This window comes from Macaca mulatta, chromosome 6 (assembly GCF_049350105.2).
Source record: "Macaca mulatta isolate MMU2019108-1 chromosome 6, T2T-MMU8v2.0, whole genome shotgun sequence".
NCBI lineage: Eukaryota > Metazoa > Chordata > Mammalia > Primates > Cercopithecidae > Macaca > Macaca mulatta.
Window position 1 is genome coordinate 104,957,055 of NC_133411.1, and position 25,162 is coordinate 104,982,216.

A 25,162-nucleotide genomic window follows, 5' to 3' on the forward strand; every position below is an offset into this window, starting at 1 on the left:
GAAGTAATTGCTTCCTGGGAAGTACCATCCTCCTGGCCACACTCTCCAGCCCATTTCGTTTGTGTTGGTTTCCTTGGCATCTGCACGTTTCTGGCTTCATGTGAGTCTCATTTATTTTAGTGTATGACTTCAGGCTGTGGGGAAGAATGGCCATTTTAGCAAAGAGATGCACACAAAGGAACAACTGGCTAAATGTGAGTGAAGACATTCTTAGGGGGGGTTTCATTTCTTTTATTCTGTGACAGGCAGTCTGGGAAGCCGTCTGGACACGTGGCCTGCGCTGTCACAGTTCCTCCTTGCAGGATTGCAGATGTTTGGAGATTGTAGTGATAACTGTTATTGAGAATGTCATTCTCGCAGGCTCTAATAAGTCAGGATTTATTCAGTGTTAATTTGTTAAAGACAACTGTATTTCTAGCCAAATCCATGTTAGACGTTTCTCCTGGCATTGTTGCTGGGGGTATTCCCGTGGCTTAGTCTTAGGGAAGCACACGCCTTTGAATACTGCTGAAGCTGTGAGTACCCAAAGCGCACCGGAGTACTTTTGCCATATGAGGTGTTAGTCACTGATACACATCTCAGTCAGACCTGATGGATTCTTGACCCCTTCCTTTTTTAATTTTTTAATTTTTAATTTTTATTTTTGTTTTTTAAGAGCACAACCCCTCAGGTGGCCACCATGAATCTCTGGTGTTTTCAGTTGGCTGCAGCCTATTTGCCATCTCTGGTTCAAACATATTCAAAGCCTGATGATGCTTCCCTCTGTTGTTCTTCTGCTGTGTGACCTCCGCACCCGCAGGGTTCAAGACTGTCAGAGCTGGGAGCCACCTTCACAACTACCAGGGTTTCCAGAACCTCCTTCTTCTAGCCCTGGGGATGGAAGAGATGTCATCAGAGGTGAAGGCTTATTAGGTTTCCATGCCATTGATAACGAATGAGGAGGTTTTCTTTTATGTAAGGGGAGCTTCTTATAACGTGCTTTAGTAGGGTAAAGAAGCTTTTGAGGTTTGGTTTCTCTGGAAAGATAATTTGTGATCCTGCCCTTGCTTTCAACAAAAATATAGTTTGCATACCAGTGCATTTTGTATTACTGAGCACTGGCTGACAAATGGTTCTTAACTCGTCATTCACTCAGCCACTGTTTCTTGAATGGCATATGTGTGCCAGCTGTAGTAGGAACTTGCTAGGCTCTAGGACTAACCCTTATGAAACGGGGGTCCTGGGGGAAGCAAATGCATATAAATATAAACGTTTGAGGGGATATCAGAGGGGGTGCCTATAGGTGCAAAACTTCGTTCATTCTTTGCCCCATCTAGGAGGTTTTGTGTCTTAGCAGCATGTTCCATAGCAACACATCCCTCTATCAAAATATTCATCTTATTATTTTGAAATTCTCTGCTTAGGTATGTGTTTTTCTGACTAAGTTTAGAACTGGTTAAGGACAGCCTATGGGGTATGTATTATATATATCTAAACACACACATATATTTATATATATACACATTACCATTATAAATTTACAATATATTTATATATATACACACATATATATTTCTCCCTTTCTGTATATACACACACACCACACACATATATGTACACACACACATATATGAAATTCTACTGCCAAGCACAGAAAGTCAAAACTAGGCAAGGATTCTTTTAGTGTTCATGAAAAAATAGATGTGCTTAGTTGAGAGCATCCTTCAGTTGCCAGGGGAAAGACAGGATGGATTCACAAATGGAGATAGTGTTTTGTTTTTGTTTTGGTTTTTGTTTTTTCTTTGTTTAACTCTTGAATTCAAAATAATCCAGACTTATGGAAAAGTTGCAAAAATAGTACAGAGAATTCCCATATACTCTTCCCTCAGATTCCCCAAACATTTCACCCCATTTGTACTTTCTCTTTCTCTCTCTGTGGATATAACTTTTTTTTTTTTTCTGAAATGTTTGAGAGTGGAAGGTAGAATGCAGGGTAGGGTGAAAGGTGGAAGGAGAGAGGTAGGTTGGGAGGCTTTTTTTTTTTTTTTAAAACCTTCTGAGATGGAGTTTCGCTCTTGTCACCCAGGCTGGAGTGCAATGGCACGATCTCGGCTCACTGTAACCTCTGCCTTGTGTGTTCAAGTGATTCTCCTGCTTCAGCCTCCCGAATAGCTGGGATTACAGGCACCCACCACCATGCTTGGCTAATTTTTTGTATTTTTAGTAGAGGGGTTTCACCATGTTGGCCAGGCTGGTCTTGAACTCCTGACCTCTGATGATCCACCTGCCTTGGCCTACCAAAGTACTGGGATTACAAGCATGAGCCACTGTGCCTGGCGATTGGGAGGCTTTTGCAGTAACCCAGAGCGCTGTGATGAGGGCTGGACCTGGTTGGAAATGATGAGAAAGGTGAGAAGTGGTTAGGTCTGGCATATAGTTTGAAAGGAGAGTTTAAATGGGTTAGATGACAAGAGAGAGACGTGGCTCTGAAGGCATAGTAGCCCTTGCCCTGCTGGGCCGGATGAGACAGGCAGCCTAGGGCTACTACCGCACCCTGCGGGCGGCTCAGGACCTGGGCCAGCGGAGGAACCAGGCAGTGGTGCTGGCCAACTTCGGGACCCTGTGCCTGCACGCGGGTGCCAGCAGGCTGGCCCAGCACCACCTCCTGGAGGCCGTGCGGCTGTTCTCAAGGCTGCCCTGCAGGGAGTGTGGCCGGGACTTCACCCACGTGCTCCTGCAGCTGGGCCACCTCTGCACCCACCAGGGTCCGGCCCAGCAGGGCAAGGGCTACTATGAGTGGGCCCTTCCAGTCGCTGTGGAGATGGGCCATGTGGAGAGTGAGTGCCCCGGTTCCTCCTGTTCACCTTCCGGGGCCACTCGCATCAGGGCACACCTGGGGTTTGTGATTCAGAAACAAGTGGTGGTTTTTCCACCATCGAAAGTGCTGAGTCATGGCCAGCAGCAGATGTTGGCAAGCGCCCTGGAGACAGGCGGTTCCCATGCAAGGCCAGGCCCTCTGCCCTACTGGGGCAGCCAGCTCTTCCCAGTTTGCCCAGGGACCATGCTGCCTTGAGCACGGAAAGTCCTGCGTGCTGGGAATCCCTAGCCATAACCCTGGGATCAAGACAGGCTCTGCTGAGCTGGGACTTGGGGCCCCTCCATGAGCCAGGCCCTGAACGCCGGTTCTTGTGCCCGTCTTATCTGCTTGGTGTGTTGGCAGGCTGCGCACCTGTCATCCCACTTCACAAAGGACACGGGGCGGGTGATTGCCCGAAGCCGCAGAGCAGTTCATGCAAAAGCAGCTCGTTGTGCAGTGTGTGCCAGGCCCCACCCATAAATGGGGCTTGTGGGGTCCTCGGGTGGCAGGGACTGAGCGTGGGAATGTGAGTTTTAGGCCAGAGAAGCCACAAAAGGGTGAGTGGCGTGATGGCGGGGCAGCACTTGGCCCCGGGTTAGGGAAGCCTCTTAGTCTGGGACCAGAGGGTTGAGAGGATTTAGTCAAGTAATAGGTGGTGGTGGAGGGGCTGGTGGTGTAGCCTGTGTGAAGGACCAGGGATAAGCTAGTGGGGGTGAGTGAGCGGGGATGAGTGAGTGGGGGTGAGTGAGTGGAGGTGTGATGGGGGTGAGTGGGAGTGTGAGCGGGGATGAGTGGGGTGTGAGCAGGGGTGAGCGAGTGGGGGTGAGTGAGCGGGGACAAAGGGGGTGTGAGGGGCGGTGAGTGAGTGGGGGTGATTGAGTGGGGGTGAGTGAGCGGGGATGAGTGAGTGGTGGTGAGTGAGCGGAGGTGTGATGGTCAGTGAGCGGGGATGAGTGGGGGTGAGTGAGCAGAGGTGTGATGGGAGTGAGTGATCAGGAGTGTGAGCCGGGATGAGTGGGGTGCGGTGGTGAGTGAGTGGGGATGAGTGAGCGGGAGTGTGAGTGGAGATGAGTGAGTGGGGGTGAGTGAGCGGAGGTGTGATGGGGTGAGTGAGTGGGAGTGTGAGCGGGGATGACTGAGTGGGGGTGAGTGAGCGGAGGTGTGATTGGGGTGAGTGAGCGGAAGTGTGAGCGGGGATAAGTGGGGTGTGAGCGGGGGTGAGTGAGCAGGGCTTATGCAGGGAGGTGCAGAGTTAGGAGTGCGTGGGTTGGGTGCTGGATGGTGAGAAGCTCTTCTGGAGAGCTAAGCAGGGCCTGGGGCCTCAGGCTGTGGCTTGGCCTTTTCCCCAAGAGCACTGGGGAGCCATGGAGTGCTATCCAACAGTCACTGCAGACTGAGCAGTGAATGGACAGTAGGTGGGCAGGGCTGTCCGAAATCTAGGCCGCAGAGGATAGATGAGGAAGTTGAGTCCAGGGAAATGGCCGAGACAAGGGATACTGTTGTGGGTCCCCTCTGCCTTGCAGTGCTTTGTCATGGCATAGTGAGAGCACTCAGAGCTGCCTCCTGTGGCCTGGACCAGAGCCCCAGGGGCTGTGGCCAAATCTGCCCATTTCCCAGCACAGGCCTGGCACCCACTCCTGGCCCTAGGAGGGATGAGATTTTGGGAAGGACCATGTGAAGGGGCCCCGGTCCCACATATCTGCCCAAGGAGGGGTGGGGGGTTCAGACCCAGGCTTCTTCCCCAGGGGCATTCTCTGACTGGAAGGAGACCCTCCAGGAATCCAGCGCCCCAACCCCCACTGCAGCCTCCCGTGGCTCCTGGCACAATAGCCTGTGGCACCTCCTCCTACGAGGCCCTCCCCAGGGTGCTGGGGGATTCAGACTTGGAAATGCAGGCCAGGGAACGGGGATCATGCCTCCCTATCTCCCTACCCTGCCCTGAATGGTCAAGGAGACCGAGGGCGGCGCTGATACCCCACATGCTTACTTGGGGTCATTTTTGAGTCACTTTTGGTAGTTTGTGTCATTTTAGGAGTTTGGCTGTTGTGTCTAGATGGTCTGATTTGTTGGTGTAGAGTTGTTCGTAGTGTTTTCATGGAATCCTTTTATTTCTGTCAGGTTGGCAATAATGTTTCCTCTTTCATTTCTCATTTTAGAAACTTGGGTTTTTAATTTTTTATTTATTTCTTTTTATTAGAGATGGGGTCTCATCATGTTCCCCCAGGCTAGTCTTGAATGCTGGCCTCAGCGATCCTTCCACCTCGGCCTCACAAAGCGCTGGGATGACAGGCGTGAGCCATGGTGCTCAGTCTCTGATTTCGGTCATTTGTGTCCCTCTTTCTTTTCTTGGTCAGTCTGGTGAAAGATTTGTCAATTTTGTTATTATTTTCAAAAAACCCACTTTTGGTTCTGTTGATTATCTCTTTTGTTTTTCCATTCTCTGTATTTTTACTTCCCATTTCCACTCTCATATTTATTATTTTCTTCCTTTTATTTGCTTTGGGTTTAGTTCATTCTTTTTCTAGTTTCTCAAGGTGGAAGGTTAGGTTTTTGATTTGAGATTTTTCTTCGTCTTTGAATGTAGACATTTACAGTTATAAATTTCCCTTTCAGCACTGCCTTAGCTGCATGTTGGAATTTTTGATACACTGTGCTTTTTTTTTTTTTTTTTTTTTTTAAAGACAGAGTTTTGCTCTATTGCCCAGGGTGGGGTGCAGTGGTGTAATCTTGGCTCACTGCAGCTTCTACCCAGGTTCAAGCCATTCTCATGCCTCAGCCTCCCGAGTAGCTGGGATTACAGACATGCACCACCCTACCCGGCTAATTTTTATATTTTATTTTTTTATAGAGACGGGATTTCACCATGTTTCCCAGGCTGTTCTCAAACTCCTGGACTCAAGCGATCCTCCCGCCTCGGCCTCCCACAGTGCTGGGATGACAGGCGTGAGCCACCGCGCTGGCCCGGGCTGTGCATTTGTTTGCATTCTTCTCAAATTAGTTTTCAGTTTCCCTGATGGTCTCTTTGACTCACTGGTTGTTTAGGAGTGTGTAATTTCCACATATTTTTGAATTTCTCACATTTCCTTCACTGTTGATTTCCAGTTTCATGCCAGTACAGCTGAAGAACACCTCTGCTTTGGTCTCAGACCTTCTCCATTCACTGAGGCTCATTTTGTGGCCTGGCACATGGTCTGTCATGGGGAATGTCCCATGGGTGCTCGAGAGGACTGTGTATTCAGCTGTTGTTGGGTGGTGTGTGTAACAGCTGTCCATTTGGCGTACCTGGTTTCCTGTGTTAATCTCCGGAATGTTTCTGGCACTAGAAAATCAGAAGCTTTCCACTGTCCCCAGCGCCCTGGCTTTGGGAGAGGTCAGTGAGCCTGTGGCTTGGGAGCCTGGTTGCATGAGAGAAGCATGTGTGGGAACGCCAGGGCCCAGCTTTGAACCCCGTTCCCCCAACATGATGCCGTATGTGGCAGACATGATGCTTGGCTTTGCTCTCTCAGGGTTCCATCTGCGACAGGGGCTACTTGTGCCCCTGGCCTCATCAGCTCAGGCTGAAGGCGGCCCTGGTCCTGGCCAGAGAGGCTTTGTGAAGCAGAAATAGATGGCCTGGTGCAGGGGCCGAGCCTGGCCAGGACCTCAGCCCTGGGAGTTGTAAAGAAGGCCGGCCTCTACCATGAGCATCTGCACCAAGGTGTGCCCATGTAACTGTGTGTTCGGAATCTGTCCTGAAATGGGTGCATGGCCTGTCTGTGCTCAGTCTCCCCACCTATGGGGCCCAGGCTCACAGAGGTGTGAAAGAGGCAAGCATGGCGCAGGGTCCTCCGAGCCCAGCCAGCCTCGCTTCAATGCTGGGAGACTAACGTCTTCCATTTTGTCTTCTGCCCAGGCCAGCTGCGGTCCTTCCAGCGGCTGTGCTACTTCTACGGCACTGTCATGCCCAGTGAGGCCCAGTGTGTCATCTACCATGAGCTCCAGCTCTCCCTGGCCCGCAAGGTGGCCGACAAGGTGCTGGAGGGGCAGCTCCTGGAGACCATCAGTCAGCTCTACCTGTCCCTGGGTACCGAGCGGTAAGGGCTGGCTTTGCAGTGGTGGAGGTGGGGACGGGCAGGGCAGGGAGGGGGGCACAAGAAATCTGGCCCAGGACCCCAGCAGCCCCTCTCCTTTTGATCATTTGGTTCCTTGGCATCAGATGCTTTGAGCTGGTGGGCCTGGGGTCGTTCCAGGGCTGCTGCTGGCCCGTGAGTCCCAGCTTGAGCCTCCCTTGTTGGGTCAAAGGTCATCTCCACCCCAGCAGAGGCAGTACGTGCACTCGGGCTGTTCTTCCTACTATGGTGGCTTTTGTCATCTGACCTCTGACTGCCCCGAATCTTTACTCCTGGCCTTCATCTGTCCCCTTAAATGTGACCACAGCAGCCACCTGTGGCTTCTCTCCCACAGAAGACAGAGCCAGTTGTGTCACCTGCTTCCCTGGGGCAGGGTTTCAAGGTCTCACATCCCATATGTGGCCTACTCGGCTTCCCCCAAGCATCCTGACCTGGTGGGGTAACCATGGCCCTGGCCACTCCACCCACAGGGCCCAGTGACATTGCTGCAGTCACACCCCGTCGAGTGTCAGACTTACTGAGAGAGCAGGGAAGGAGCCAGATTCCATGGGGACCTGGGAGACTGGCTCCAGTCTTGGCCTCAGGTTCACAGAAGGAAAATGGGCCAGTGTGCTAGAGCCATGCTTCTCAAAGTGTAGTCCCTGGACCAGCAGAGCAGGATCCATGTCACCTAGGAGCCTGTGGCAAGTGGGAGTTCTAGGGCCTGCCCCAGGCCTGTGGAGCCGGAAGCTCTGTGGGCAGGGCCAGCAAGCTATAGGGACAGGCCTCCGGGTGACTGTGATACCTGCACACCTTGAGAACCATCGGCCCAGATAGCCTCTGAACACTAACGGCTCCTGGTGCGTCTGGAGAAGACACAGGCCATGTCTGGAAGGCAGGGGAGATGGACTAGCACACTCCTCCTGCCACAGGGCAGCATGATGCTCAATTCCCTCAGAAGGATATCCTTCATCTTTTCCATGCTGTGTGTGTTCACCCTGGCCCTCCCAGTAGCCTGGGAAGGGCAGAACACTGCACACACAAGAGGGCCGTTCCCAGTCCGCACATTCCAGATTCATCTGTCACCAGACCCACAGGAGGAGGCAGACTGGTTCCAGGAGGATGAAAGCCCTTGTTCTGACACCTGTGTCTGATTCCAGGGCCTACAAATCCACTCTGGAATACACTAAATGAAGTCTGGGGATTTTCATTGATCTTCAGAAGAAAGAGAAGGAGGCGCGTGCCTGCCTGCAAGCAGGGAAGATCTACTACAGCCTGCAGCAGAGCGAGCTGGTGGACCTGTACATCCAGGTGAGTGGCAAGGGATGCAGGAGGACCCCTGTGCTGTTCACTCTCTGTCCATCCACCCATCCATTCATCTGTCCATCCATCCATCTGTCCATCCATCCATCCATCATTCATCCATCCTTTTCTCATCCATCTATTCACCCATCTATCCATCCATTCACCTGTCCATCCACCCATCCATTCATCCTTCCATCATCTATCTGTTTACCTGCTCATCCTTCCATCCATCCATCCATCATCCATCCATTCTTCCATCATCTTCCCATATACCTGTGGGTCCTTCCATCTATCCATCTATCATCCATCCATCCATCCTTCCATCCTTCCATCATCCATCCATTCACCTGTTTGTCTTTCCACGCATCCATCCATCCATCCATCATCCATCCCTCCGTCCATCCATCCATCCCTCCGTCCATCCATCCATCTATCATCCATCCATCCTTTTATCATCCATCCATTCACCTGTCCATCCATCCATTCACCTGTTCGTCCATCCATCCATCCTTCCATCTATCTTTCCATCATCCATCCAACTGTTCATCCTTCTATCCATCCGTCCATCCATCATGCTTCTGTTCACCTCTTCGTCCATCCATTCACCTGTTCGTCCATCCTTCCATCCATCCTTCCATCCATCTTTCCATTATCCATCCAACCATCTTCCATCCATCCATGATGCTTTCATTCAGCTGTCCATCCATCCATCCATTCATTCATCATCCATCCTTTTATCATCCATCCATCCATTGAGCTGTTCATCCATCTCTCTGTCCATTCTTCCATCCTTCCATCATCCATTCACCTGTTCATTCTTCCATCCATCCATCATCCATCCATCCTTCCATCATTCATCCACTCGCCTGCTCATCCTTCCATCCATCCATCCATCCATCCTTCTATCATACATCCATTCACCTGTTCATCCTTCCATTCACCTGTTCATCCTTCCATTCATCCATGTATCGTCCATCCATCCATCCATTCATCCATCCATCATTCATCCATTCTTTTATCATCCATTCATTCAGCCACCATCCATCCACCTGTTCGTCCATTCATCCATCCATCCTTCCATCATCCATCCATTCACCTGTTCGTCCTTCCATCCATCCATCATTCATCCATCCATCCATCCATTTTATCCATTCATCCATTTATTCATCCATCCATCTATCATCCATCTATCCTTCCATCATCCATCCACTCACCTCCTGTTCATCCTTCCATCCATCCATTTATCCATTCATCCATCCATCCATCCTTCCATCATCCACCCATCTTTCCATCATCTATCCTTCCATCATCCATCCATTCATCTGTTCATCCTTCCATCTATCCATCATCCATCCATCCATCCATTTATCCATCCATCCATCATCCATCCAGCCATCATCCATCCATCTGTCCATTCATCTATCCATCCTTTTATCATCCATCCTTTTATCATACATCCATTTATCATCCATCCATTCACCCGTCTATCCATCCATTCACCTGTTCATCCATCCATCCGTCCATTCATCCTTCCATCAACCATCCATTCACCTGTTCATCCTTCCATCCACCCACCTGTTCATCCTTCCATCCATCTACCATTCATCCATCCATCATTCATCCATTCATCCATTTATCCATTCATCCATTTATCCATTCATCCATATATCCATCTGTCATCCATTCATCCTTCCATCAACCATCCACTCACCTCCTGTTCATCCATCCATCCATCATTCATCCATCTATCCATTTATCCATTCATCCATCCATCCTTCCATCATCCATCCATTCATCTGTTCATCCATCCATCCATCATCCATCCATCCATCCATCCATCCATCATCCATCCATCTGTCCATTCATCCATCCATCTGTCCATTCATCCATCCATCCTTTTATCATCCATCCTTTTATCATACATCCATTTACCCGTCTATCCATCCATTCACCTGTTCATCCATCCATCCGTCCATTCATCCTTCCATCAACCATCCATTCACCTGTTCATCCTTCCATCCTTCCATCCATCCACCTGTTCATCCTTCCATCCATCTATCATTCATCCATCCACCATTCATCCATCCATCATTCATCCATTCATCCATTTATCCATTCATCCATATATCCATCTGTCATCCATCCATCCTTCCATCGACCATCCACTCACCTCCTGTTCATCCATCCATCCATCATTCATCCATCTATCCATTTATCCATTCATCCATCCATCCTTCCATCATCCATCCATTCATTTGTTCATCCATCCATCCATCATCCATCCATCCATCCATCCATCCATCCATCCATCATCCATCCATCTGTCCATTCATCCATCCATCTGTCCATTCATCCATCTGTCCATTCATCCATCCATCATTCACCCATCCATCATTCACCCATCCTTTTATCCATCCATTCACCCGTCTATCCATCCATTCACCTGTTGTTCCATCCATCTGTCCGTTCATCCTTCCATCATCCATCCAATCACCAGTTTATCCTTCCATCCATCCATCATCCATCCACATATCCTTTTATCCATTCATCCATCCATCCATCATCCATCCATGCTTCCATCATCCATCCATGCTTCCATCATCCATCCATCCTCCTGTTCATCCTTCCATCCATCCATCATCCATTCACCCATCCATTCATCCATCCATCCATCCTTCCATCCATCCTTTCTCCCATCCATCCATTCACTGTTCGTCCATCCATCCATCATTCATCCATCCACCCACCAATCTACCTATTAATCCATCCCTCCATTCATCTATCTGTCAATTTGTTTATCCATACATTCATCTACCATCTATCCATCCATATGCACATACATCATCTACCCTCCACCCATCCATACATTATCTACCCACCCATACATACATACAGACATACACACATCATTCCACCCAGCCAGCCAGCCAGCCATCCATCCATCCATCCATCCATCCACCCATCCATCCACCCACCCGTCCGTCCATCCGTCCGTCCATCCATCCATCCATCCATCCATCCATCCATCCATCCATCCATCCATCCATCCATTCATCCATCCATCCATCCATCCGTCCATCCATCCATCCCAGCATTAATCTATCCACACACTCATCCATCCATCCATGTGTCTACATCTCCTCATCCATTCATCCATCCATCCACTCATTCCTAAGCCACTGCTGAGCACCTGTTGTGTGCCTTTTTCCTCCCTCCAACTGGTTCCCTCATATCCTCCCCCAGTGGCCAGCATCTTCTCCCTGAGGGCAGAGGCGCAGCCCCTCACAGTGCCCAGCACCTGCTCAAATACAGCACATGCTCAAATAATGTGACCACTCAGTTAACACACAGAAGAACTTGCTCCAAGCAACACGTGGCACATCTCCTTACAAAATGAATCTATCATAGTGGCTGTTTTCAGAGGCTTTCCCAAACACAGTGTGATCCGGAACAAATTGTGAAGCCCACGAGCCTGGTGAAGCTTTCATTACTGAGCACCTGCTGTATACCTCCTTGAGCTGAGGAGAGGGATCAAGAGCTCATGGCCAAGAGGGGACCAGGCCCACCCACAAACACTCTTGATGTGGCAGGGATGTGGCAACGCAGAAAGGAGCCAGGGGATGGGCTCCCAGCAATCTGGGGGCCACGGAGACTGGTTTGAGTGCAGGGGGAGTGGGCTAGGGCTAGCCCTGGTGGTAGGATTCACAGGTGTCGGGCTCCTGGGCTGCAGCTGCTCAGTCATCTCCTGGCACTCAGGTGCATCAGTTCATTGTCCTCATGCCAGTGGTGGGGGCAGCCCTAATGCACAGGGTCTGAAAAATGCTCAGGTGTACCTGTAGTGTGTGAGAGGAAGGAGGCTGGAAAAGGTGGGCATGGCCACCTCACCAGGTGTGGGTCTTGAGGGAACTTCTGTCTCCTTTCAGGTGGCACAGAATGTGGTCCTGTACACAGGTGACCCCAACCTGGGGCCGGAGCTGTTTGAGGCAGCTGGAGACATCTTCTTCAGTGGGGCCTGGGAGCAGGAGAAAGCTGTGTCCTTCTACTGGGTGAGCTGGCCTGTGGGCTGATGTGGGTGGGCCTCAGGGGGGCACCTGGAGGGCTGAGGCACAGGTGTGGCAGGGCAGAGGCCTCCCACCTGGAGGCAGGGCCACCCATGCACATGCTAGTTTCCAAGTGGTCTCACCGGGCATGATATTGACCGTGCCCCTGCCCGGGACAAACGCTCGGGGCCTGGATGTGACAATGGCTCTACCCTTGTACCTGATGATCTCAAGCAACCATGAGCGGGAAGTTCTGTCCCCATCTTTCAGATGAGGAAACTGAGGCTCAGAGAGGCACAGGGACATGTCAGAGGACACACAGCATGTCAGTGGGAGGCCCGGGTCTGCATGCACCCCGAAGTGGGACGGCTTCTCCCTTCCTCTGAGCTCACGGTGTGGCTCAGCCCTGGGCACAGATAAATGTGGTGTTTTTAGAGCAGAGAGGAGTGCTGGCTCCCCCGAGTCAGACCCCCGGTGGCCAGGTGGGAAATACGGGTCTGAGGCTGCCGGGTGTAGCTGGATGGGCCTCAGGTGACTCTTCAGCCCCCAACTTGGGTGTCTGAACTGTGTGTTATCCCAGAGCACAGAGCTGTGTGGAGGTGCAGGTGTAGCTGGGGTGTGGGAAGCTCCAAGCACATGTTTGAGCTCTGAGGAGGGCGCTGGGCAAGGTGGGTGCTACGGGAAACCTGACCCCACCTGCCTGTGTGGTAGGACCGGGTCCTGGCCCTGGCAATGACTACAGGCAACCGCAAGGCGGAGCTGCAGCTACAGCTGTGCAACAAGCTGGTGGCACTGCTGGCCACACTGGAAAATCCCCAGGAGTGCTTGGAGTTTGCCTACGTGGCCCTAGCACTCAGCATCACTCTGGGTAAGTCCCCTGAGCCCTACCCTGCCAGGACCCACACTTTGCCAGAGCCCAGCCTCCAGGACTGCAGGGCAGGAGCTGAAACAGCTGCTGGATTTTCCTGGTCTCCTGTCCAGGCAGGCAGATCTGCCCAACTGGCTTCCCCGTCCAGCTGTGCGGCACAGCCCGAGGTCTCACGCAGTGCAGAGCTCCCTGCCTGACTGAGCTCTGTTTCCTCTGCCTGTTCCCGCTGCTGACCACAAGGGCCGCCCAGTGTGCCCTCTGCCTTCCAGACATGCCAGGCATCTCGTTGGTCCCTGTATGTGCCAGGCTGAGTGGCATATTCCCTTTCTCTTGTACCCTTCCCACCCTCATCAACCACCCAGCTCTCTGGCTGATAAAATCCCAATTCCCCTTCCAACAGTCTGCCCCTTAAGGCCGGGCATCCCCTGGTGCTGTGCCAGGGTCGTCTGTCCCCCTCCAGAGACAGGGAACCCTAGGCAGGCCGCATGCCCCAGCGCCTTGTGCCCTGTGGCCCAGTACACAGTAGGTGTGCAGCTGACTCCCCAAAGTAGGGGGCTCCGATTGTGACACACCCAGGAGGAGTCGGATGTTATGTCTGTGGGTTGCCTGGAGCCGGGGTGCCTGGGAGCACCTGGACTGCATGGCTTTTGGGCTCCCCTGGTTAAAACCAGTGAGCATAGGCAGGTGGCTATGTGTAGGCACAGAGCTGGGCCATCCAAGTCCGACTTTGCCAAAGCCTCACAGTAGACAGGGGCAGGCCTTATTAATTCTGCTTTGCAGATGGGAAAGTGAGTCTGGGAACCCAGAAGGGACCGGCCAGAGCTGCCCAGGTGACCGCAGGTGCCTGCAGGCAAGCCAGGTGTACTGCCTGGGGTCTGCATACCTGCTCCAGAGGGGCCTGTGCCCTCCCTGCCCCAGGGAGCCACATCCTCACACCTGCCCCTTTGGCCTCCACCCCAGGGGACCAGCTGAATGAGCGCATGGCCTACCACCGGCTGGCCGCCCTGCACCATCAGCTGGGTCATGGCAAGCTGGCAGAGCACTTCTACCTCAAGGCCCTATAGCTCTGCAACTCGCCGCTGGAGTTCGACGAGGAGACCCTCCACTACGTGAATGTGTACCAGGTGCTCGGTGACATCATCTTCTACGACCTGAAGGTGGGTGGGGAGGGGCAGGGCTTGGGGTGTTCCCGGCCCCCTTGGAGTGGGATCTCCACCCAGACCCCAGAGGCCTGGGTTCCAGCCTTCCTTAGGAATGGCCCAGTGGCCTCCATGGAGCTCTGCAAGTGGCTGGAGGAGCCGGCAAGGTCAGCAGATACAACCTAGCTCCCAAGCTGGCCAGGCCCCACCCTCAAGAACTCAGTCTCAGCCAGGGAGGCTGACACATGAGTAGGCAATGGTGTCCTCTGGATAAAGAAGGAGGATTGCAGTCGGGGGGCCCTCCTGGAGGAGATGACACCAAAGCTGATTCTTGACAGTCAAGTGTCAAGTTGCATTTAACAAAGAAAACAGGGTCGGGAGAAGGACATTTCGGAGGACGGCATCATCCTCACATTGAATCAACGTTGCAAGATCCAACCCAAATCCTGGCGCCTCGTCTAGGAAGCCTGCCCAGGGTGCCAGCCTGCACTGGGCAACTCCTTCCTGGAGTTCCAAGACACCTTGAATTTTCACATCACCCAGGAAGGGTGGGGTGGGACCAGTGTCTTACCATTGGGTTCACAGACAGGGAAACCCCAGCTCAGGGCAGGTGCGGTGGGGCGGGGCCCCAGCCAGCCAGGCTGAGGCCTTGCTGGGTCGGGTCTGTCTCGAGGGGAGGTGCTGTGCTCCCTCTGCCCCCAGCCCTGCAGGGGTGGAGAGCTGGGACTGTCAGACTCAGACCTGGGGTGTCTCCACCCCTCTGCCCAGCAGGCACCGCCCCTCCTCAGCATCGCACCGGCACCGCGTCAGTGCTCCTTATGGGCTGAGGGGCCAGGGCACTCCAGTCCTGCGGCCGAGATCTTGGGGGCCTTAGAACAACATGAGGAGCTGGGGCAGCCCTAAGACCCCGCCGCATATCCCCCACCGCAGGCCTGGGGCTGCCCGGAAGGCCCCCGCCCAGTGCTGACGACACCTGGTGGTCAGAAGTGGTCCCTGTGGCCTCCCAAGTCCCAGCCAGACAGGGAGGTGCCAAGTGTCAGACCTAGAGGGACGCTGCTCACCGCTCAGGGGCTCGCCTGGGACCCAGGTGGACGGGCCTCCCAGAAGAGGCCTTTCTCTGTTTTGGTCAAGCCTGCCGCCCACTCCGCCTGCCCAGGAGGAAGGAAAGGGCCAAGTAGTACCTGAGAGGCCAAAGTCCACGGTTGGGGTTGAGGGGCAGAGGCCTCCTTCACCTCCTTCCCATGCACAGCCCTCCTTCCCATGCACAGTCTTCCTTCCCATGCACAGCCCTCTGGGCCTCATCGTGACTATGCTGTCAGCGCAGGCCAGCTTCCCACAGGGAGGCCCCCTTGGAATTCCCCAAGGGCGGCTGTCTTTCCAAGGCTACACCCTCCTCCTTGTGTAGTAGGCTCTGGACCCAGGGCCCAGAGGAGTAGGAGAAAAAGCCGGGCTGCATGGGGCCTGGAAGGCTGGCAGAGAGGCAGGGGTAAATGGGCATCTTTGCCGATTGCCTCTAAAAAGGGGTCCCCTTTAGTCTACACGTGAGAGCGAGCCCTGGAATAGGTAGGATTAGGTGTGTCCTGGCTCAGCCTGCCACTCACTAGCTGCTGCACACACTACAGGCACATGGAAATGCACACGCAAATGCACACGGGCACAGGCACACGCACACACAGGCGCGCACACACAGACACGCACACACACACAGGCATGCACACAGGCACACAAACACGCACAGACACACAGGCACCCAAATATGCACAGACACATGCACAGGCACACGCAGAGACATATGCATTGGCTGGCTCCTTCCTGTTTAGTTGGGATGCCCCCACCCCTTCAGGAAGCCTTTGCCTTCCACCCCTGGCTGAGTCTGGGGCCTCCTGGGCCCCCCACAGGCTCCTGGGCTTCCCTCTGCCACAGCCCGGGCCACCCTGTGTGGTCAGTGTTCACTCCCAGGTCCCTCAGACTGGGAGCAAGGACATTAGGCTCAGCCACGTACCCAGCACAGAGTCCAGTGTTCGGCTGGGCCGGGGGGCATTGGATGAGCAGTGGCGGTGACTCGGGGCCTTCTCACGCCCCTGCGCCGTGTGTGGGGCGGGGCAGTGGGGGAATGGACTGCTGCATCTTGGACTTTGTCCTTGGCCCTGGGAGTCATCTTGAGATGGTAAAGAGGGACAGGCTAGGCATGGGTCTTAGAGAGGTCCCTTGGGTGACCCCATGTGGAGGAGGCGCCTGGGGAGAAGCCGGGTGGGGGATGGGAGGGTCAAGGAGGAGGTCTGGGAGACGGCATCCCAACCCAGGGATGGTGAGTTTGAGCCAAAGATGCATTGAAAATGGGAGTGGATGTCTGGGGAGTCACACTCCGTCAATATTTCAGGGAACATTGCCAGAGAGAACACCTGTGAGATGGTTTTGTACCTGGCCTGTCCCGTGGAGGGCCTGGAAATGGTCAGCATGGACAGGGGCCAGAGGGGAGCCTGGGTCACTCAACGCTGTGCCCCTGCTGTGGCTTGGAGCCACGGGCCCTGCATGGAACTCTCAGAGCAGGCAGGATCTGCCCTGACCTCAGCCCATGGGGAAAGCAGCCACTGCCTGCAGAGAGGGTGGCACTGGGGCAGGAGACTTGGGGTGAGTGGGGCGTAGGGGCAGTCAGGAAGGCTTCCAGGGGTGTCAGAGTCATCCCCACCTCCTGCAGCTGAGACCACAGCAGTGTCACAGGCTTCAGGGATCATGGGGTGAGCCAGCATTGGCTGGACATGTGGAATGACCTGGAGACAGGAACGGCCTCTGGGAAGACGGGCTCCGAGTCCCCCTTTTGCTGAGCATGACCTGTCCCCTTCAGGACCCGTTTGATGCAGCCGGGTACTACCAGCTGGCACTGGCAGCCGCCGTGGACCTGGGCAACAAGAAGGCACAGCTGAAGATCTACACGCGGCCGGCCACCATCTCCCACAACTTCCTCCTGGACCGTGAGAAGTCGCTCCTCTTCTACCAGAAGGCCAGGACCTTCGCCACAGAGCTCAACATCCGCAGGGTCAACCTGCCTCCTCTGCCACTCTGCGGGTGGGCCCCCTGGTTGGCCCCCAGCCACCCTCGCTGAGGACAGCATCCGAGGGAGTGGGTTTTGTGCAAGGAGGATGGTCTCCTCCCTCTCCTGGTGTCTCCCGTGGCTCATTTTCTGGGAAATGGAGGCATGAAAGCAGGGTTCAAATAGCAATAAATGGTTTTTTTTTTGCAATAACATACCGAAGTCCCCAGGGCATCCTTCCCTGTGTGCTTCCTGGGCTGTGTCTGGGGGCCATCTCCTTCCCTGGTGGCAGCCCGCTGATCTTGGGGATGAGAACAACTGTGAGTCCAACAGACCTGGGCCAGGTCATCATGAGCCTCGGTTTCCTCGGCGGCCAGAGGGGAGATGGTGGTGGAACTCTGGGCAGCTCCTTGCTCTCCCTGCTCAGAGCTCTTGCTGTAGGTCTCGTGCCGCCCTTGCCTTTAACCTTCAGGCCACTGTGCCTGGATGTGGGGGCTGCTAGTGTCCCTGTTCGCCATTGAAGAAATAGAGGCACAGAGAGGTTAGGTGTCTGGCCCACCGTCACACAGCAGGTAGGGGCGGAGACGCAGAGCCCAGTACACTGACCACCACACCACCCTGCCAGCCTGCAGCCAGGAAGATGTCCCCCATTAGGACCCAAGGTCAGCTCCTGGACCTCTCTTGTGGTGTCAGGAGAGCCACAGGCCAGTGAGGGTGGCCCCAGGGATCCCTCACTCAGTGTCCTCTGCTCCCAGACTTGGTTGGGCCGGGCCTGGCCAGTCCCACCTCTGACCACTGGTCAGCCCTGCGGGAAGTGAGATGCGGGGATCTCCGCCTGTGTAGACGCTGCTACCCAGTATTGAAAGCCTTATCTGGGCTGCCCCCCAGCCGTCCCCACATACCCCTCCCCTTCCAGCCTCCGGCCCTCATCCCAGTCCCTGGAAACCCAGGTTTTCCTTCTTGGAATCTTGGCCCAAGGAACACAGCTCACACGGTCTCTGCCAGTTTACGGCAAGGAAACCGAGGTTAGAGACTGTGGGTGTCCCACGTGATTCTCACATACACTGCACTCTCCCAGGCCCCTCTTTTAAACACTTTAAATGAGGTGACTTTCACATCGCATGCAATGAACTATTTCAACGCAAATAATGTGGCATTTGTGCATTCACAGTCCTGTGCAACCACTCACGCCATCAAGTTTCATAAATGTATTCATCTCCCCAGAAGAAACCTCCCATCCTCACTAAGCTGTTACCTCTCCTTTGTATCCCCCAAGCCCCTTGTTTAATGGAAGGGGAAACTGAGGCCCGGAGAGGGACTTGCCAGTGGGCGGAGCTCTGATAATAAGGAATCAGGCACCCATCTGCTGCTTCAGTCCTGGGTTGGTGTTCCACCGAGCAGAGGTGACAGAGCCAGGAGGTTCTGGGAGCGCCACAGGTGTCACTGGTTCAGTCCTGGGTTGGTTTGCCACCCAGCAGAGGTGACAGAGCCAGGAGGTTCTGGGACCCCATGCTTGCAACCAGAGCCCTGCCCCGAGCCTCCCCACCAGGGGACAGCAGAGAGTTTTCCAGAACGGGCCGCGGGGCTGGCGGGAAGCAGCGGGTCAGAGCTGCTGACAAACCTCACGTTGACCCCAGATCGTTGTCTCTGTGGGTTGGGCTTGGGAATTGGAGAGGAGGCCGCATGACTGGAAACGTGAAGACGGCACGGCCTGGCTGGAGGAGCGGGAAGCGCCGTCAAGTTGACTGAGGACACAGACCTCCTGCCCGCTGGGCCGGGCCTGCAGCTATTCTTCTCGGGGTGGGGTCCGCAGGTCCGGGTTGCTCTCGGCCCCCGACCTGCCTCAGAGTCCGGGGGTCTTTGGAACTGTGCCTCCTCATCTCCACCCACCCTGGCTGGTGCCATGAGGGGCCTGGATCCTGGGATCCTGTTTCTCCTGGGCAGCAGAGACTGGGGGACCAGAGGAGATGATGGGTCTTCAAGCCCCACATTCAAACCCCAGCCCACCACGCACAGTCTGGGGGTTCGGGGTGAGGGAGTTGATGTCTCTGAGCCCCAGTTTTGTCACCACTAAAATGAGACCGACATACTGGGGCAGAGTGCCAGCCCCAGGGCTAACCGAGGCCTGTTTCCTACTGACAATCCCTCTTACTCCTAGGAACAGCTCCAACAACCACACACTAGGGGACACTCAACCCAGGCCAGCTTGTCAGAGGCACGTGAACCAGAGCGACTCCATCTTGAATGGGGGCTGGGTAAAAGGAGGCTGAGACCTGCTGGGCCGCATTCCCAGTAGGCTAGGCATTCTTCGTCACAGGATGAGATAGGAGGTCCCCACAAGATACAGGTCATAAAGACCTTGCTGATAAAGCAGGTTGCAGTAAAGAAGTCGGTCAAAGCCCCAAACCCAAGATGGCCACGAGAGTGACCTCTGATTGCCCTCACAGCTCATTATGTGCTAATTATAATGCCTTAACTGCTACAAGACACTCCCACCAGCGCCACGACAGTTTACAGATGCCATGGCAACATCTGGAGGTTACCCTACACGGTCTCAGAAGGGAAGGCAGAAACTCTCAGTTCTGGGAATTGCCCACCCCTTTCCTGGAACACTCATGAATCGTCCAACCCTTGTTTAGCGTATGATCAAGAAATAACCATGAAAATGGGCAACCAGCAGCTTTTGGGGCCACTCTGCCTGTGGAGCAGCCATTCTTTTTTTTTCTTTTTTTTTTTTTTTTTGAGATGGAGTCTTGCTCTGTTGGCCGAACTAGAATGCAATGGCATGATCTTGGCTCACTACAACCTCCGCCTCCTGGGTTAAACGATTCTCCTGCCTCAGCCTTCCTAGTAGCTGGGATTACAGGCACCTGCCACCACACCGTTAATGTTTTGTATTTTAGTGGAGACAGGGTTTTGCCATGTTGGACCAGGCTGGTCTCGAACTTCTCACCTCAGGTGATCCACCTGCCTCGGCATCCCAAAGTTCTAGGATTACAGGAGTGAGCCGCTGCGCCCGGCCAGAGTAGCCATTCTTTTCTTCCTTTTCTTTCCTCATAAAGTTGCTTTCACTTGATGGACTCGCCCCGAATTCTTTCTTCTGTGAGATCCAAGAAACCTCTCTTGGAGTCTGGATCGGGACCCCTTTCCAGTAACAAACTTGCTTAACCTCTCAGACCCCTCGTCTCTTCATCTGTAACCAGAGATAAAGCCTCCCCCGAGGTTCCAACAGTGAGGAGAGAACGCATGGAAAAGAGGGGCACAGAGTTGGTGTGCAGAACCAATATCACAGACTGGGTGTCAAGCCACTGTCATATTGGAAGTAATATCACGCTCTCCCCTACAAGTTATGAGGAACAATATCACAGCGGGGTGTGTACACCCCGTGTGTTTTTGGAAGCAATGTCATTCTCTCTTCTTCTAGGTTTTAGGATTCATATCACAGGCGGGGTGTACACATCATCCACTCACCCCCTGGATATCAGGAACCATATCACAGAAGAGTTGTCCACCCCCTTCGATATTGTCAGCAATGTCATCTTCTTCCCGCCTGGATATTAGGAACGATACCCCGGGGTTGGGGGCGGTGTACACCCACTGTGATATCGAAAGTAAAATCAGCCTCTTTCCCGCTGGATATTAGAAACTATATCACAGGTGTGTGTGCACCTTCTGGGATATTGGGAGTACTGTCAGCCTCCACCCCTCTGCATATTAGGGACAATATACAGGGGACAGGGTGGTTACACACCCTGCGATATTGAGAATAATATTCTTCTCTTTCCCCTGTACATTAGGAACCACATCACAGGAGTCTGTACACCTTCTGCGATATTGGGATTAATGTGATCCTCTCCCCCAACTGAATGTCAAAAACGATATCACAGAAGGGTGTACACCCCCTGCGATATGGCCAGTAATATCATCGTCTCTACCTTTGGATCCTAGGAACAACATCACAGAGGTTGTGTATACTCCCCAGCAATATTGGGCATAATGTTATCCTCTCTTCCCCTGGATATTAGGAACGATATCCCTGGTGGTGGGAGGTGGAGTACATTAAGAACAACATCACTGAGTGGGTGTACACCCCCTGCGGTATTGGGTGTAATATCATCCTCTTTTCCCTAGGATATAAAGAACAATATCACAGGAGGGGTGTACAGCCACAGCCCCTCCGTTATTGGGAGTAATAGCGTCTTCTCCCACACTCGATATAGGAACAATATCCTAGGGTGGGTGTACATCCCCTGCGATATTGGGCATATTGTCATCGTCTCCCAACGTGAATATTGGGTGCAGTGTCCCAGGGGGGTGTACACCTTCTTCGATTTTGGGAGTAATATCATCCTCTCCCCTCAGGATTGTAGGCAAAATATCGAAGGGGTTTTACACTTTGTACGATATGGGCAGTAACAACATCCTCTCCCTACCTGGATGTAAGGAACTATATCACAGCCGGCTGTACACTTCTTGCCATACTGGGAGTCTTATCATCCTCTCCTATCATGGATATGAAGAAAAATATTACAAAGGAGGTGTACACCCCCTGAGATATTGAGAGTAATATTATGCTCTCCCCTTCGGGATATTAGGAACAATATTGCAGGAGGTGTGTACAACCCCTGTGATATTGGGAGTCATATCATCCTCTCCCCCTGAATATAAGAAACAATATCACAGGAGGATGTACCTCCCCCCTGTGATATTGGGAGTCATATCGTGTTATTCGGAACAATAGCACAGTGGGTGTGTACAACCCCTGCGACATTGCCACTAGTATCATCGTCTCTCTCCCAGGATATAAGGAACAATATCATAAGGGGGTGTACACCCCTGCGATATTGGCGGTAATATCTTCCTCTCCCTGGCTGGCTATTAGGAACAATGTCACAGAAGAGGTGTACACCCCCTGCTTTAATGGGAGTGATATCATCCTCTCCGTCCCTGGATATTAGGAACAATATCACCAAGGAGTGTACACCTCCTGCAATATTGAGACTGATATCATCCTCTCGCCAGCTGGATAGTAGGAATCATATAACAGGGGTGGTGTACAACCCAAGCGAAATCGGAAGAAACATCACCCTCTCCACATTTGGATGTCAGGGAAAATAACACGGTGGAGGTCCACGCCCACGGTGATATTGGGAGTCATATAAACCTCTCCCACCCTGGATAGAAGGAAAAAGCTGACCGACGGCATGTACACACACTGCGGTAGTTTCAATAATGTCATGCTTTACCCCCTGGCTACTAGGAATAACATCATAGAGGGGTTTACAATTTCTGCGACACTGGGAGTAATATAATCCTCTCCTGGCAGGATATCAGAAACAAGATTATTAATTATTAATATTAATAAATATAAAAATTAATATTAATCACAGATATTTAAAATCACAATTAGGATACTATAAACACTGGTGAAAAATGTTAACGATTAGTATTAATAATTAATAATATTAACACAATTAATAATAAAATAATGATATCAACAACTAATGTGACTTAAATCAATACTAAGGGATGTTGGCAAAAAATTAATAATTAATATTAAGAAATAATAATATTGATAAATGACATTAATATTAAACAATAATTCTTGGAGTAGATCATAATCTATTTCAAACATTTATCAGTAATTAATAGAAAATTATTAATTGATAGTATTACTGATAATTATTAAAATCGATCATTGATGCATAATAATTAATTATATTATTGCTCCTAGAGCAATACACTGAGGGTGTACACCCGTCTGTGAAACAGTACATTATTTCCAGAGAGGCAGATGATACTACTCAAAATATAGGAACCAGGCTGTGAGTCCACCATGGCTCACCCCCCTGCGAGGTGGCTCCCAATAGCCAAGGGGGGGAGAGGGGGTGGCTATTGGTCCCCACCTCGCGGGGGGTGGCTCACCCCCCTGCGAGGTGGCTCCCAATAGCCAAGGGGGGGAGAGGGGGTGGCTATTGGTCCCCACCTCGCGGGGGGTGGCTCACCCCCCTGCGAGGTGGCTCCCAATAGCCAAGGGGGGGAGAGGGGGTGGCTATTGGTCCCCACCTCGCGGGGGGTGGCTCACCCCCCTGCGAGGTGGCTCCCAATAGCCAAGGGGGGGAGAGGGGGTGGCTATTGGTCCCCACCTCGCGGGGGGTGGCTCACCCCCCTGCGAGGTGGCTCCCAATAGCCAAGGGGGGGAGAGGGGGTGGCTATTGGTCCCCACCTCGCGGGGGGTGGCTCACCCCCCTGCGAGGTGGCTCCCAATAGCCAAGGGGGGGAGAGGGGGTGGCTATTGGTCCCCACCTCGCGGGGGGTGGCTCACCCCCCTGCGAGGTGGCTCCCAATAGCCAAGGGGGGGAGAGGGGGTGGCTATTGGTCCCCACCTCGCGGGGGGTGGCTCACCCCCCTGCGAGGTGGCTCCCAATAGCCAAGGGGGGGAGAGGGGGTGGCTATTGGTCCCCACCTCGCGGGGGGTGGCTCACCCCCCTGCGAGGTGGCTCCCAATAGCCAAGGGGGGGAGAGGGGGTGGCTATTGGTCCCCACCTCGCGGGGGGTGGCTCACCCCCCTGCGAGGTGGCTCCCAATAGCCAAGGGGGGGAGAGGGGGTGGCTATTGGTCCCCACCTCGCGGGGGGTGGCTCACCCCCCTGCGAGGTGGCTCCCAATAGCCAAGGGGGGGAGAGGGGGTGGCTATTGGTCCCCACCTCGCGGGGGGTGGCTCACCCCCCTGCGAGGTGGCTCCCAATAGCCAAGGGGGGGAGAGGGGGTGGCTATTGGTCCCCACCTCGCGGGGGGTGGCTCACCCCCCTGCGAGGTGGCTCCCAATAGCCAAGGGGGGGAGAGGGGGTGGCTATTGGTCCCCACCTCGCGGGGGGTGGCTCACCCCCCTGCGAGGTGGCTCCCAATAGCCAAGGGGGGGAGAGGGGGTGGCTATTGGTCCCCACCTCGCGGGGGGTGGCTCACCCCCCTGCGAGGTGGCTCCCAATAGCCAAGGGGGGGAGAGGGGGTGGCTATTGGTCCCCACCTCGCGGGGGGTGGCTCACCCCCCTGCGAGGTGGCTCCCAATAGCCAAGGGGGGGAGAGGGGGTGGCTATTGGTCCCCACCTCGCGGGGGGTGGCTCACCCCCCTGCGAGGTGGCTCCCAATAGCCAAGGGGGGGAGAGGGGGTGGCTATTGGTCCCCACCTCGCGGGGGGTGGCTCACCCCCCTGCGAGGTGGCTCCCAATAGCCAAGGGGGGGAGAGGGGGTGGCTATTGGTCCCCACCTCGCGGGGGGTGGCTCACCCCCCTGCGAGGTGGCTCCCAATAGCCAAGGGGGGGAGAGGGGGTGGCTATTGGTCCCCACCTCGCGGGGGGTGGCTCACCCCCCTGCGAGGTGGCTCCCAATAGCCAAGGGGGGGAGAGGGGGTGGCTATTGGTCCCCACCTCGCGGGGGGTGGCTCACCCCCCTGCGAGGTGGCTCCCAATAGCCAAGGGGGGGAGAGGGGGTGGCTATTGGTCCCCACCTCGCGGGGGGTGGCTCACCCCCCTGCGAGGTGGCTCCCAATAGCCAAGGGGGGGAGAGGGGGTGGCTATTGGTCCCCACCTCGCGGGGGGTGGCTCACCCCCCTGCGAGGTGGCTCCCAATAGCCAAGGGGGGGAGAGGGGGTGGCTATTGGTCCCCACCTCGCGGGGGGTGGCTCACCCCCCTGCGAGGTGGCTCCCAATAGCCAAGGGGGGGAGAGGGGGTGGCTATTGGTCCCCACCTCGCGGGGGGTGGCTCACCCCCCTGCGAGGTGGCTCCCAATAGCCAAGGGGGGGAGAGGGGGTGGCTATTGGTCCCCACCTCGCGGGGGGTGGCTCACCCCCCTGCGA

General features: G+C 54.0%; 1 protein-coding gene and 1 long non-coding RNA gene across 2 annotated transcripts in view; both read left to right on the forward strand.

Moving 5' to 3' along the window:
* Window positions 1-6,870, forward strand: part of LOC144341490 (uncharacterized) — a 41,366-nt gene extending 34,496 nt beyond the window's left edge. Inside the window, exon 3 of the long non-coding RNA XR_013418458.1 lies at window positions 6,729-6,870. This is a non-coding gene — a long non-coding RNA (uncharacterized LOC144341490). The remainder of the gene's footprint in view (window positions 1-6,728) is intronic.
* Window positions 6,871-8,084: 1,214 nt separating this feature from the next.
* On the forward strand, window positions 8,085-17,520 carry LOC144341488 (SH3 domain and tetratricopeptide repeat-containing protein 1-like). The gene is made up of 5 exons (XM_078005048.1): window positions 8,085-8,235; window positions 12,153-12,275; window positions 12,981-13,137; window positions 14,098-14,294; window positions 17,122-17,520. The coding sequence occupies exons 3-4, from the start codon at window positions 13,002-13,004 to the stop codon at window positions 14,199-14,201; spliced, it is 240 nt and encodes a 79-aa protein (XP_077861174.1). The 5' UTR covers window positions 8,085-8,235; window positions 12,153-12,275; window positions 12,981-13,001; the 3' UTR covers window positions 14,202-14,294; window positions 17,122-17,520.
* Window positions 17,521-25,162: the final 7,642 nt, after the last annotated feature.